Genomic DNA, 15,783 nt, shown 5'->3' with positions numbered 1-15,783 from the left:
TTTTTTTTTTTTTTAATCCCAATTGCTGACCTATCCACTTGCTTCCTCATCAGAGAGAATGGAGCAGTGACGAGGGACGCACCCTCCATTTCTTGCTGCAGGATTGACGGGCTGCAGAGGGCATGCCTACCTTTTGCAACTTGCCTGAGTTCCCCGCAGAGTTCCCCTTACTTTCAAATGCAGATCCATATCAGGTTTGGATCCCAAGCCCTCTTGGGGATCCCAGGATCTCAGTGGCCTTCCCGGGCCACTCTACCCCTATACTGTCAGCCCGTCCTCAAGTGTGAATATTTCCTACATAAACATAAACATGCTCTAAACTAAAGTTTACCAAGAAGCGGGGACAGAACTATCTCCCTGGATTCCACCCTCTCTTCTCCTTCCTGCTCCCCTCTCTCTCTTGCCTTCAGAGACACACTTCTCCAGTCGTCTCCACACAAGTGCACTTCACTTCCGGTGTCCCTCAGGTTCCCGCCCTGCACTGCTTCCCTAATGCCAAGGCCTGTGGCTCTCCCTGTCTTACCTACCCTTGAAGCTTCCAGGGCAGATGTCTTCCTACTTTTTACAACATTCTCTTTCCTTCACTTACTAATTTCTGGTTTTCATCATGCCTCCTTGATATTTTACCAAATTTTCCTAGGGAGCATTTTTTGATTTTTTTTCCTTTTCTTTCTTTCTTTCTCTCTTTCTTTCTCTCTCTCTCTCTCTTTCTTTTTTTCTTTTTTTGTATTTTGAGATGAAGTCTTTTTTTGGGGGTGCGGATGCTGTGGATTGAACTCAGGGGCACTCAGTCACCAAGCCACATCCCTGGCCCTATTGTGTATTTTGTTTAGAGACAGGGTCTCACTGAGTTGCTTAGCACCTAGGTTTTACTGAGCCTGGCTTTGAACTCTAGATCCTCCTGCCTCAGCCTCCTGAGCCACTAGGGAGCGTTCTTTAAATATGGTAGTTCCTCAAGATTCAGTGCTAGGCCCTCTTTCTCCTCATTCTAGATCCTTCATGAGAAATGTTTCGCCCTCCCCAATGCCACCCAGCCCCTTGCACTGAGGATGTTCACATGTGGGTTGACAACTCAGCGCCTCCCTTGGGCTTCAGCTGGGCCGTCCACACGGCTCCTTGATGTCGTCATTTGGATACCTCCCAACAGCTCCAAGCAGCATGTCTAAATCCCAGCAAAAAATCTCTCTTCTCTGGGTTCCTGCTTGTTTCTAGTCTCCTTCTTTTCACTTTCTGTTTACTTGGAATTCAGAGTGACCTTCTTGAAACAATTTTTTTTTTTTATATCAATCCCAAGATTAAAATTCTTCCATTGCCCTTGGGATCTCAGTCACATTAAATATCTCCAACTCCATTTTTGCTAGTGTATTCCAAATGCATACATCTTCTCCCAATAAGTGCCTCTTCATTTCATGTTTCTGTAGAACCCCTTCCCAGATGAAGTTCTGTTTGGTTCTGTTCTCTTCAATATGTCGCTCATGTTCCACACTTGGTTAGCTAACACACTCCCATTATTAGTCAGCACAGAGATCACTTCTCCTGAAACCCTCTCCTTCATCAATCCCTCCTACCTCTCCCCAAATCTAGGTTAGGATTCTCAGTTATATTCTTTATGACGCTTTTTTTTTTCTTTTTTTCTGTTTTTTTTTTTTATTGTAAACAAATGGGATACATGTTTCTCTATTTGTACATGGAGTCAAGGCATACCATTTGTGTAATCATAAATTTACATAGGGTAATGTTGTTTGATTCATTCTGTTATTTTTTCCCTTCCCCCCATCCCTCCCACCCCTCTTTTCCCTCTATAGAGTCCTTCCTTCCTCCATTCTTACCACCCTCCTTAACCCTAATCCTAAACCTAACCCTAACCCTAACGCTAACCCCTCCCACCCTCCATTATATGTCCTCATCCGCTTATCAGCGAGATCATTCGTCCTTTAGTTTTTTGAGATTGGCTTATCTCACTTAGCATGATATTCTCCAGTTTCATCCATTTGCCTGCAAATGCCATAATTTTATCATTCTTTATGGAAGAGTAATATTCCATTGTATATATATGCCACAGTTTCTTTATCCATTCATCAATTGAAGGACATCTAGGTTGGTTCCACAATCTGGCTATGGTGAATTGAGCAGCAGTGAACATTGATGTGGCTGCATCTCTGTAGTATGACACTTTTATACACATTATCTACTCAGCATTTACCACAATCGTATTTTAAAAATACTTGTACAAAAATTGATAGTGTTTGTCCTCTTCATTAGAATGTCAGTTTCATGAGGACCAGGGCAAGATCTGCATTGTTCATCTCTATACTCCTAGCATGCAGCAGAGTTTCTAGAATGGTAAATTCTCAGTGAGTGTTTTGTTGTATGAGTCAGGGCACAGGTGTAGGCAATGGTTTGGCATTGTGTTCATGGGATGAATTAAAAAAGAGAGAATGATTGAGAGAGATCAGGGTCTTGAAATGGAGGAAGCTGTTACTGGGCAGAAATTTGACTGAACAGACCCTATTTAGACTGTTGGATTAGAAATGTATGTGACGATATAGATGGCCAGTTCTACTTATTCCTGGGTTCTTCAAAAGAGAAGCCAGAGTGCACCCCCTGGCACTCCTTATGTGGAGGTAGAGTAAGTGTCCCTTGGAGCAGAAATAGAATCTTTGGCTTCACATTCATACAAATGGCAGTAAACAAACTTTTCTGCAACAGATAGGAAATGAGGTAATCATGCTTTTTCTCTGGACGATTCTTCAAATATATTAAATTCATGTGTTTGGAAGTCATTTCTAGAATGAAAACTTCTTGTTATTGTGTTGGTTTTGGTTTGTACTTTTTTTTTCTCTTGGCAGAAATAACCAGCTGGAACATAATGGATACCCTGCATTTCCTTAACGAAAAGACTGTATTTCTATTTTTATGTTACTCTTTGGTTCTCCTAAGTTCCCACTTCCAGGCTCCTTGCCAAAATCTTCACTTTTGCTCAGTATTGAGCAACTAGCCTCAAGGTGTAAAGAGTGGATTGTCTTTCTCAAGGGAATGGTACTAACCAAAATTCAATGCAGGTAGAGACTGTGGCTATCTTGTTCTCAGCTTTCAAAAATTGGCATCAGTGTCATTACCTCAGTGTTAATTAAAATGTTGAATGAATTTGGGCACAGTGTTTTACCACTGCTTGCTTACAAAATGGAGATAATGTGTCTTATAGTGGAATGAAAATAAGTACCAATACTTGCAAGTTGCATAGAGCACATACTAGTTACTCAATAAAACTTGTTATTGTACATATTTTTGGATGCTGCTCTTCTGTAGCATAGGACCCTGGGATAATAATTGTCAAAGTTAGTAACCTTAGTTTTCCTGCCTGCACAATAAACTAGTCAAACAGTTACCATTTTTACTAACCCCAGACTTTAAAAAAAATCTATTGATTTTAATCATTTGAGTGGAAATCCTTCTAAAGTATGCAGTTCCTTGCTCAGATTGGACTGGTGCGGGCCTCCCGATGTTGGCTTCTGCTGTGATCAGCTTCCACTTTCACGATCTCTCTGTCTACATGAAGCCATTTCTTCAAGCTGTCCTTTCTCTTTGAACTTGTTTGCTGTGGAATTCAAATCTGATAAGCAAGGTTGTTGTTAGAACGCTGTCTCTAATTTGAGTAATTTCTCCCTGAATAAAGGACTGAGCATTCCTATGAGGAAGATAACATAAGACTCTGTGTGCAGGAATCTTTGATGTGCAGTGATTGTTCAGAGGCCACTCTTAAATTTTCTAAAATAGCTTTTAGTCAGATGAAGTTTCCAGGTTATGATCCCTGAAGTGAAGAGAAATGTTTCTAGATAGTGTCTCTGGTTCCTAAAATCTGACTATAACAGCAGATTGGTTGGGAACTAAAATCTGGAATTAGGGTGTTGGGAAATGAGGAGACCCAGTGTTCAGCAGAGAACAGAAGAGGAAGCACCTCTCTATAAAGACAACTGTGAGGACCATACCCCAATTTAAACTAAGGTCGTGGATGATATTTGAAGTGTAAAATAGGTTCCCTCTGTGCTTAGGTTTGCCATGTAAGTCAAGCGAAAGACTAGAGCAAAGGGAGAAATCGACTTTAAGTTTTCAGAAAGAATGTTTGTTCCTTTGTTGATGCATTTCCTTCCTCTAGAATATTCCTTCTTTCCAGCCTTCTTCTGACAATGGCGCTTGGTGCTGTCAATTCTCTGTCCTGTTATGGGTTATAAACTTGAAGAGCAGACAGTGGAGGACTCCGTGTGTAGGATCAGGAAGATGAACTGAGCAAGGGTCAGATTCCCGGATGAGAGATGGAGCTGAGTCATGCTAGCTGAGGTCCTAGTGGGACCTGAACAGCCTAGGAATAAAAAGGGCTCTGCAAAGAGGTCAGGAAGGCAATGTCCCAGAGACCCCAGCTGCAGTCACTGAGGGGAAGACCCTTGCAGGGACCCAAAGGCCCTTACTATTGAGGATGAGGATCCTGACCTCTTAGGATCAAGGAGGGTCTAACAGGTACATGCCTGTCGGAGGCCGCGATGGAGGAAGCCTGTAGGGCAGACGCTAGATTCGCCGCAGGTGTTGTTTACTTCTCTGTAACAGATGGTCCTCCATCACGAGCTTGGGCCTCGTCCTAGCGTTTGAAGTCCTGAGTAGAACAAAAAGACGGGGTTCCCCGAGCAGAAGAGACTTCCCCAGTGCTTCCTGTGGACGTCATATGGCCCTCAGCTCTCCTGAGTCTGGAGTTGCTGACCTACCTGGCAGATTTGGACTAACTAGTCTCTACAATTGTGTGAGCCAGTTTATTATCATAAATCTCTTTCTGAATGTACCCATCCTATTAGTTTTTTCTTTGGAAAACCCTAAGACAGAGGGTAAGGACACTAATGTTTCCCTCTGCCCCGCCAACAATTGTCCAGTATTAAAAACCTGTGAAAATGTAAAATGTCCTTCAAACTTTAGAATTTTATTCTGTAAGGAAGGAAATTAATGATATGGATGAGTCCATGCATCAAGATATTACCTTAAAACACAAAGCTTTTGGTAAATGAAAATTCATTTCCTATAATCATATGAGAAAAGTATGAGAAACATTTACTGACATCATGTATAGAGGAATGCTAATGATATTAAGTCTAAATATAACCTAAACATAACCTAAATATAGCCTAAAAACTACTTGAACTACTCTGATTTATTTGACAACCAGGGCTAAAAGTTATACCTTGTAACTCACCAGTTATTTCTTTGAATGTAAGTTTGGAATGACCAGGAGTATGAAATCATCCAAATTTAACCTTTGTTTATTGGATAAAATTGTGCTACTACTATTTAAAGTCATATATGAGTATAGAATACAGTTCGACTAAGCATCCAGTGGTTTCTCTCAATAGAGAGTGCTCTTTCCTTTCCAATCAATGACAAAGAGAAAAGAACATGAATTTTGGTGCAGGTCATACCATAGATCAAGTCCCAGTATTACTACTCATTAGCTACTGGCCCAAGGACCACTGCTGTGGCTTTACTCCTTTGAAAGATGGAATTAAAAGACTCCATTTTGAAAGTTGGAAAGATTTGATGAAATTTTTTCAAAATGTGTCAAATGTCCATGATAGAGCCAGGCACATAAGTATGTTCTTGATACATCAAACTTCCCTCCCTTTAAAAAAAAATAGCTCATTTATAATTTTAAAGTTTTAAATTTATATTTCTGTATGAGTTATGAAATACAGAACTTCACTAGCTGCAGAACGCTTCCAGAATCATTAATATTTTTAGGTAAGTAAACTAAGCCCTGAGAGCATTTTCTTTACCCCTGGGCACAAAGTTCATTTGGGAAGAGCAGGAGACATTTGTTTTCAGAGTCAAAGTGAAAGAATAGCTTTCTTATCTGACTGAGCCAGCTTTGAACCCAGACACCACTTTCTATTTTTGCGACCCTGGGAAAGCTGTCTTTGTGTCTCGCTTGCTTCACCTTTAAAAAGAGGACCTTCCTTCTGCGATAGCAACCTTAACATGAGCTTTGCCTTAAGCCCTTCGAATTCCTATTTTTCCTAGCTCCTTTGAGTCTTCCTGCTGCAATAAGAAGACAAGACGTTCTGGTCCCCAAATCACATCCCTTTCCTACTTATGCCTGTTTTGGCCTGACCTTGAGCCAAGTGCTTGGAATAATAAACTTGCTGTTGTTATTACTATCATGCTGCCATAGCCTCTGCCTTTTTCAGGGTCTGATTCAGACTCCAGGTCTTTGGTCCAACCTATTTGGCTACCTCGGGCTCCATTCTCCCACTGGCAATTCACCTAAGCTTTCTCTCTTAGCTTTATTTCCCCCTCCAGATGAGCTTTCAAGAACTTAATGTTTTACTTCATTCATGATTTAAAAACCTGTGTTTGAGCCCTGCTTTTATCTCCCAACCATTTAAATTACCCAGATGCCTAAACTGGTCAAACATGTTTTCATTCTGAGTCTCCAGCTGAATCTGGTTTGATGCTTAGGGTCTTTTGATTTGAGGCCACTTGGTGTTAGAGAAGATTTTGGGTTAGGAATTTGGTCCTAGGTACCCTGCTATTCACTGGTCTACCTAACTTCCATAAAACCTAACCTCTGCGACTTTTTCTTCCATATTTAAGAGTTTTGTAATGCCTTCCTTCCATCTTTGTAAAACAGTCATTCCATGAATATATGGATACATCACAGTAGTAAGTGGGCACTTGAGGGTTAGTTTCTAAGTACGGGAAACACAGTGCATTCATGTCATGTGTTCCCCTGGGCCAAGACTGAGTACACTGTCCCCCCTCAGCCTGGCTTTGTGCCCTGGAATCCTTGTTCTGGGTAAGGGCAGCATCATCTACTGGTGAGCAAAGCTGGACACCCTAACCATCTGACCACATTCCTTCCTGTCTTTTCCTCCCAGCATCAAATCTGTCACCAAATGTTAAATGTTCTGTAAACAGAACTTGAAAGAACGGTGCTTACTCAGCTGTAGATTACCGGCTATCAGATCTTACACAAGAAACACCATCCTTTTGGGACTCTTATCTACAAAATGGGCAAAAACTACTTCTGCTCACCTTAAGGCGTTTTTGAGAGAGTCAAATAAAACACTGCACCTAAAAACAAGCCAAAATCTATGAAGACTGAACAAATACAGAGTTCTATTGTTGTTGTTGTTATTGTTAAGTAGAGTAAGTGGGTCACCTTACTAATATCTGGTTTCTAGTGGACTTTAGTTCTTGATTTTCTTACATGAAATATTATTTTATCCTCTTTTAAAAATTTGGCATTACCAAAGTCTAAGTGAACTTGTACTTCTTCATGACAAATGGCGGAATGCACGATGTAAAAATCGAGACGACAGGGACATATGCTTTGTGATTTTCATTCTGTGCATGATCTCTATTACAGGTGCCCGTGGTGGCTATCTTGGGTTCTGGAGGGGGTTTCCGGGCCATGGTGGGATTCTCCGGTGTGATGAAGGCACTATATGAATCAGGAATTTTGGATTGTGCTACCTACATTGCTGGTCTTTCTGGCTCCACATGGTTAGTATGCATATTCCATTTTAGTTTTATCATTCTAAAGGTTTAGAATTTATCCAACTCAAGCAAGTAGAAGAGAAGAATGGGGATTTTCTCATTTAGAACATTGAGCACTAACTTCATATTACTGAAATGTTCTAGCCTGATGCTACCGTCCACTTAACATGCTCATTTTAAAGACAAATCTATGCCTACCAGGACTTTGCCATAAATTTGCTTCTTTTAAGCCTGTCTGTAATGTGCAATGTAGTTAAAACATAAAATGTAGACCAATTGAAGATAATTCTAGATAAATATCCCAGAAGTGGAATTACATACTCCACCCATAATTAATTTAATCTTCCTACAATTTGCTGATTTGTGGTCTTTCAGCAAACATGTCTAAGTCTATATGATTCACTAGGTATTCATTTTCTTCTTTAGGGCAAGTAGAATGAAATGTAAGATACCATAGAAGCAACAGAAGAAAAACAACTTTTTAAAGCAAAGTTGCACTATGTTTCACTAATTTGTTTCAAACTGAGACTGACACGATTCCCTTTGATGTTTTTAAGCTCAGTTACATTTAGGTGGAGAGGTACAGCATCCATATGCATAACTTTGTGTCTTGTTGCTTTGCCTTTTAACAAATGTAAAACATTTTCAGAGTTGATACTACATTCCTTCTGGTTTGCCTAGCTCCCAAAGCCAATTGAAAATCAAACAGAAGTTCCTGCTCAGAGGCGATATACAAATCAGAGTGCCACCTTCTTACAAAAAGTCTGACTCCAACCTACAAGACCTTTTTAGTCACCCAGCCAGGGCAAAGCTCCTGTATCATAATATTCTATTTTATATGTCTAGAATTTTAAAGTGTCTGTGTCATTTCTTCCTGTGAGGTGGGTATGAGTTTCTTCATTTTTCATCTAAAGAAAATTTGACTCACAAGCCAAGTGATTTGTCCAAGATTGCCAGCAAAGGCAGCACGTAAATTCAGGCTGTTTATCTCCCTGTCCATTCCAGTGTGTCGACTTAAACCATAATGTTCTCGTGGACGGCTGGACGGCCTAGATAGAGTGACACATGTAATAGTTTCTTATATTTGGAACCAGATTCTGTGGTTAAAAAGTAGTAACCCAAAACCATGGTTTCGTTATTTGTACCTCAAAACGATTTATCTCCTCTGAAAGAAGGGTGTAGCCCATCATTATTATTTCCCTTGAAGGAAAGAGCAGGCACCTGCCTGTTTAATGAGTCCTGGGATGGAAAAACTTGGACCTTTACATTAAATCTCCTACTTAATCATTTTGCTATTATTCTTTCAGTCAGTTTTTTTTCTCTGTTACTCAAGAATTTTTAGATCCCTGTTGTCCATTGCTGACTAGCATACTGCAAGAAGTTTGCTTTGTTACACTTACCTGATAAAGAAAATTCCAGCATTGAATGCTGATCTGGGGTATGATTATGATGTATGCATGGACTGACTTAGAGTTGCTGTCATTGCTTTGTTTACAGATTTGGGGTTGTATCTTCCTACATTCTCCTGTCCTGGGGTCTGATAACAAGTCCTATGAAACGTAATTAAGAGAATTTTAAATCTGTACACACTTTTACATATGGGTAACTTTTGCTCCATCTTTCAAAGTTCTCTTTTTTTAAATTCCATTTCTTTAAGGGACAGGCACTCCTTAAATCCTTAAAATAGATGGACACTCAAGGATCACTTAATTTCCAAATATGATGGTGCCTTTTGGAGTTCTTCTTTTCCCTTCTTCCTTTGGGGGATGGGACGGGAGCTGAGGTGTGTCACACCTTGACTTGTCCCTCTTTCCAGTTGCTCCGTTGTATCTTTTTGGTTCCATTTCCTCTCGAGTTGCTCCTGCACCATGTTCTCTTCGCTACTCACAGAACGTTCCCCCTTACTGTAAGCTCATGGCCCACAAATGACAGAGGCAGGAGATGGAAGCAAACCTCGGATCAGCCAGCTTTCCTCTATTCTATAGCGAGGTCCATCAGTCAGGCACGGGAGAGCTCATTTTCTGGGTATGGAGATGGCCCTCGAGTTACAGAAGGAGTCTGGGTTTTATAGTTTCAGTGGAGATGTGCAGTTTGGACAGTCAGGGGCTAGTTGTGCAGGTTCCAACTTAAACTTAGGAAGGTAGTTGTAAAAAGTTTGAAACTCATTGTTTTCTGGGGAGCTAGGAGTCCAGATCCCAAAGGATGAGTAATCAAATCTTGCCCATTGTTTTATTTTCTCTGGGATCCATTGTTTCCCAGAGTTTCAATATCTGCTGTGCCCCCATTTAGAGCTAATTTACGATAGGGGAAGGTCCAAGTCTAGGACCCAGCATTTCAGTATTTGTCTCCTTCCTTCAAGATGCACTGGGGTTGAGTGGGGTATATGTTCGCTGTTGGTGGAGATGCTGGGGATGAACCTGGGAAGGGATGAAAGTTCGCTTTTCCCCCTCAGGACCCATTGTTATTGGGAACGGTTGTACTGGGAGAGGTTCATGTTTGACCAATTTCCCCTCCTTCGTCCTGAGCCACACTGTCCCTCCGTTTTTCTTGTAGGAATATTATTTTCCATAACCCTTCACTTAATGCAGGTTTTCCTCCTGCATCTCACTTTAGCTCTGCTTTACCTAGACATCCTTCTTTGGTAATTTCACCAACTCCCACTCCTTCAGCTACTACCACCAACAATTTAATTTGTGGAAACCCACATGTCTCAAAAATTAATAGACAGTGGATGCTGTGAAGAGACCTCAGAGAGAAAAGACAAGTAAAAGATGAGTCCCAGCTGGCAAGGGTGGAAAGGGCCTTGAGATAGTGTATGGGGGTGTTTTTTTTTTTTTTTTTTTTTTTTCTGGAGGCAGGTTGTTTTGTTTTGATTTGTTTTGATACTGGGAATTTAACCCAGGGGAACATTACCACTGAGCCACATCCCAGCCCTTTAATTTTTTTAAATTTTTTTATTTTGAGACAGTGTTTCACTAAATTGCTTACAGCCTCCCTAAGTTGCTGAGACTGGTCTTGAACTTGCAGTCCTCCTGCCTCAGCCTTCCAAATGGCTGGAATCACAGACTTGCACCATCACATCCACCTAAACAGTGGATTTTTAAGAGAGTTTAGGATTGGGTTTGGAGAGCTTCAGTGGTCTTATCAAGAACCACTTGATAAAGTAAATAAGTGTACTTTTGATTTTTGAAAATGCCAAGGATGAGAAATGAATCCAGGGTGAAAGTGCAGAGAGTGGGAATGAGGGACATGTAAGAACTGTCTATCATTTCAAGGACTTTGATCAGAAAGGGAAGAAAAGTGGAGTCAGTGTTTGAAGAGAGTATAGAGCTTAAGAGGGTTTTGGTTTGTTTTCTTTTCAGAGTTGAAGAGGCTTGAGTATTTCTGTAGAAGTCTGAAGTGAAGGAAATAGTATGGAGGGATAGATGAAGAATAAGGAAATAAAAGAATCACAGATAGAAAAAGATTCAGGTGGCCGGATGTGGTGGTGCACCCCTGTAATCCCAGAGGCTCGGGAGGTTGAGGCAGGATCGCAAGTTTGAGGTCAGTCTCAGCAACTTAGCCAGGTCCTAAGCAACTCAGTGAGATCGGATCTCTAAATAAAATATAAAAAAGGGCTGTGGATGTGGCTCAGGGGTTAAGTATCCCTGGGTTCAATCCAGTACCAAAAAAAAAAAAAAAAAAGGATTGAAACAGAAACAGGAGAAAAGATAGAAACACAGATGTTAGCCATAAAAAAAGGAGACATGTCCACAAAACAGAAGAAAATGTGGTCCGATGATTCATGTTAACAATTCTCTCTTGAAAAGGATAGGTGAGAAATAAAAAGTTCAAAGGAAGGAATTCGGAAAGACTTAGGAAAACAAATTACACTTCTGTGTTGGGTAAGCTTTTATTTTCTGCTGATACGTGACCATTATTTAGCAGAAATGAGGTAAGACAGAAATATCTGGAGAAGCCCTGGACCTCCCAGTAAGTTTTCTGTGATCACAGAATAGAATTCTAGGTAGTACAAACTTCCTGTATGGATACTACCTTTATGGTAATTATGTTTGGATGTTACCTGTGATTCGTTAAATCGAGGCATGGAGCAACCTGGAGATGTGGCTTAAATAAACTAGGGCAATGATGAGACCAGTCTGTGTCCTTGGGTTTGAGCACAGTTCTCTTCCTCAGGGAAACACTGGAAAGGGGCTGTTAGATATTAATTGTTATTAGACGGCGTTACATCTAGAGAGAAATCAGAGTATCTCTGTATCTATGGACAACGGGGCCAAGACCATCTAATTGACTAAAATAGAATTCAAGAATAAAGACTTTCAAGTTTAACAGTATGAAGAATTCCTGGAACATTGTAAAAGGAATGATTTTAACAGAAGTTGTCAGATTAGTAGGGATAGGCTCAAAAAGCAAGACTTAAGTAGAGAAAACATGTTGTTTGAAGTGGATACTGAGCTTGTCTCGATCCCTAGTGAATCTATCTTAGCACAGTGTCTCAGTTGCCTTAGGGTGGTTTTTAAATGACTAAATGAGGAAATGCATTAGTGACTGCATTTTATGGGAAAATTCATCTAGGTTTCTTTAAGGTTTCAGGATATTTGCTTCACAAATGTAGAGAGAGGGTCTTCTCCAGTCACTCCAAATTCTAGCTGTGTATGAGAATCACTTTGATACTTCTTAAACACAAAAATTCCAAGTGTATACACCTGAATATTCTGATTGAGCAAGTCCTAGGAGTTAGATACTGATATCTTCAAACAGGAATCATATGAGTTGGAGACAAGGATTTACCAAAAATTTCTTCTTCTCTACCATCATTTAGTTTTTAAAATTTCATACTTAACCTAAAAGACATTTAGATAGGTGTTTCATCAGATAAATATGTTAAAATGAGAGGAGATGTGTACAGAATCATAGATTGAATAAATATAAGACCCTTTCATTCACTAAGCAGTTATAGAAGCTATTTTATCTAAGACACCCACCTTTTTGAAAGTTGATTGGTATAATTGGAAATCCAATGTTAGTAAAGAGATCAAACTACATGGTTAAAAATGGTATGGTATTTTTTGTATTTAAGATGGTATAATGTATACAGAAACCAGTTATATCTGAACCTTGCCCTTACTGAATTAAGGAAATAAAGAAGCAGAGAAAGCTATTTAAGTTTAAATAGTTGCACAGAAAAACAAGTTGTTGCCTATTTTTCCATTTTTTAGCTATCCTGAAAGCCAAAACCCAAGTCTTGGATGTGACCACAACATCATTCTGAAAAGGATGTCCAACTCACCCTGGCAGATTCTAAGACATATTGTATTCATAAACGTTGAACAACAAAGACCAGTGCCAGTGGTTGATCTAGTCTAGGCTTTCCTATTGAATTTCTAAGTCGGCTGTTTCAGAAGGGTGAAAGAACGAAAAGGGTTAGGATACTATGGAAGTGTTCACTTAACCCTTCAAACAGCAAAAGTAGACTGGAGTCATTTCACAAGGAATAATAAAAGAACTGGTCTGCCAATGTGTACATTGTGGCCCCTTGAAAATATCTACCTCTTCAACTGTAGCAGAGTCTCAGATTTTAAGCAAACTCTAACTTGTAAGGAAGTGGTTAATGTTGGGAAGAAGGGAAGAATTGAGATCCTGTAGACCTTCTAGAAGTAATCTACCAGGCAGAGGTACCTGTAGAATCAGAAGTTAATTCATTTAAAGTCCAGCTAAATATAGATGGAAAAGGGAAATTGTACTATAATGTAAACACAATGTGAATAATTACATCATTCTGTGAACAGTAGGGGTTGGTAACTTCCAGTAGTAGAGTACATGTATCATTTCCTTTAAACTTTGGCTTTAAAAACATCATTTCAGTGACTAAGTAGATTTCTACTGACATTAAGTCTTTGGTTATTTTATTCATATATACCTTGCCTCATTTTGTAAAACATCTGAGTCCTTGAATAGAAGCCAACGCCATTACAACAAGGTGTATATTTATTAAAAATGATGACAGCGTTCAGAAAATCAGATCTTGGTTGACATGGATGATTCCGTAGACCTTGGAATAACTATAGGAATGGATGGACAATGTGTCCCTCGAGTATACTAAGCTGTTCTATATAGATATTTGGTGATCACACCAGGCTTGAGTTCTGAGTAACCTATTTGATTTATCTTCACCACATGGGTGGGCACAGTTATGAATCCAATTTTGTTATAAAGAATTTTGTTGTTACATGTTTTTCATTTGGAGTCTGTCACTCTCTATTTTTAAATTTATCATTCTTAATTTTTCTGTAAGAAATAGCAAATTCAACAAGAAATTCTAATTTATTGTGAGGTGAGAAGAGTTTGGTATAAATAAAGACTTTCAGGGAGAGGGTAAATGTTAAATTCTAGTGCTGCTATTGTTAATTGGAAAATATGAATCTTTTATTCAAATTCACCAATCCTTTTTTTCCTTCTCTTTAAAATGGAAGATTTGGAAACCATTAGGGGGTCTTGGAGACAGCAGGTTTGAACAATTAGCCAGCACAGTGCTCAGAGCATAACAGGGTCTCAATAAGTTAGTTTTTTTTCCTCTTCCCGAAGATATAATAAGTCATAATAGCAGTCATTTTGCCTGGAGTCCCAAGGAGACAGGAGATTAAATCCTGTGCTGCTTTGTGTTTGATTGGATGAGGTGGTGGAGTGTTTATATGATTTCATTGTATTTTATTCTGTCAGTTCAGTAAAAACTGTACCGAGCACATGCTGGGTGTTAGCTGGACCCTGAGGTTAAGAAAGATGAATAAGCAAAGTTCATTTCCTGAAGGAGATCACAATTTATTGATGGATTCAGATAAGTCAAGAAATAATCAATGTTCAGTATGAGATCTGCAATGCTAGAGATTTTGGCTCATATGAGGGAAGCCAGTAACTGAATACAGATTGTCTATGTATGGTGATTTCCAGTATCGCCACAAGTGGCCAAATGTGTGGTCGCCAAGAGGCTTCACAAGAAGTCATTTACCATAAAGACTTTATTCTTCTCTGGAAGTTTGCTTTCAGATTCATGTTCTCAAAAATTCTGAGGCCTACCTTTGGTAAGTTTGGGGTTTTGTCTAGTTGGCCAGTGAACAACTTACAAAAAAAAAAAAAAAAATTAGTCAGGAGAAATAGCCATTCCTAATAGCGGACAGCACATTTTTCTGCCTGTAGATAATCATAACAGAAAGTTAGGTCATCAGGTAACTCTGCTACTATGGCATCCAAACAAACTCAATTCACTTACATGACTCAAATGTGTGGTGTTAACAAGTCTCTGAGAGTCTGATGAAGATGCTCATTCTTGGCGACTAGAGAGTGGTCCCGAGGTCAGGCAGGGCATCCTCTCTCCTGGATTGTGCATGGAAGATCCAGTCTTTCTTCTGGGACCTTCTCCTTTGCTTTCATTGTGGATCAGCTCCTTTCTGATTGATGTATTCTTTTCTAAAATAGGTTAGTATCTCCAATCAGATTAATCAGTTAACCAAATATATCCCCATTCTTTATGGATCTTACAATCAGGAGTGCCTGTTTTCTTAGGAGGTCATCAGGTAATGCTTTTGAACTTTACTGATTATGTCTTGATTTCTTTTATAGGTACATGTCCACCTTGTACTCTCATCCTGATTTCCCAGAGAAAGGGCCGGAGGAGATAAATGAAGAGCTAATGAAAAATGTTAGCCACAACCCCCTTTTACTTCTCACACCACAGAAAGTTAAAAGATACGTGGAGTCCTTATGGAAGAAGAAAAGCTCTGGTCAACCCGTCACTTTCACGGACGTCTTTGGGATGTTAATAGGAGAAACACTAATTCACAATGTAAGCCACAGCTCCATCTTCGGTCTTTTTAATACAAGTAGACTGTGTATAGCATCATATTTTTAATAAAGTGAACTATGGGACATTTATTTAAGTCACTCGGCTCAACTTATTTTCTCAATAATGTCTACTGAGCACATTTTCCCTGACAGATAATGATAACTCTTCTACCTTTCTAAATGGTGCTTATTAACTCATCAAAAAAAATTATTAGTTTTGAGGTGTGGGGAAGTGCATTCATAATCCTTTTCTTTGGAAATTCACATTTTTGTTGTCCATTCCCTCCCAGGGATGGTAATCTCTTTAGATGAGATTTTAAAAATAGAAGAAAACAAGTGGCATTTTAAAAGTAGAAGAATAAAGGTTGCCTGGAAAGAGTCAGAAGAGAGGTGAGCCACAGGAAGCAG

At 39.5% G+C, this 15,783-nt stretch overlaps 1 protein-coding gene across 5 annotated transcripts in view; it reads left to right on the top strand.

Annotated features, from left to right (window-relative positions):
- The window catches only part of Pla2g4a (phospholipase A2 group IVA), a 160,550-nt gene that overhangs the window by 110,670 nt on the left and 34,097 nt on the right, over positions 1-15,783 (top strand). For all 5 annotated transcript variants that reach the window (XM_047521190.1, XM_047521189.1, XM_047521188.1 and 2 more), the window contains 2 exons: positions 7,406-7,542; positions 15,154-15,376. In XM_047521190.1, coding sequence (XP_047377146.1) covers positions 7,406-7,542; positions 15,154-15,376 — 360 coding nt within the window. The remainder of the gene's footprint in view (positions 1-7,405; positions 7,543-15,153; positions 15,377-15,783) is intronic.

The sequence above is a fragment of the Sciurus carolinensis genome, chromosome 12, assembly GCF_902686445.1.
Source record: "Sciurus carolinensis chromosome 12, mSciCar1.2, whole genome shotgun sequence".
Classification (NCBI taxonomy): domain Eukaryota; kingdom Metazoa; phylum Chordata; class Mammalia; order Rodentia; family Sciuridae; genus Sciurus; species Sciurus carolinensis.
The sequence above is the reverse complement of the archived record's forward strand: the minus strand, read 5'-3'. Positions and strand labels throughout refer to the sequence as shown.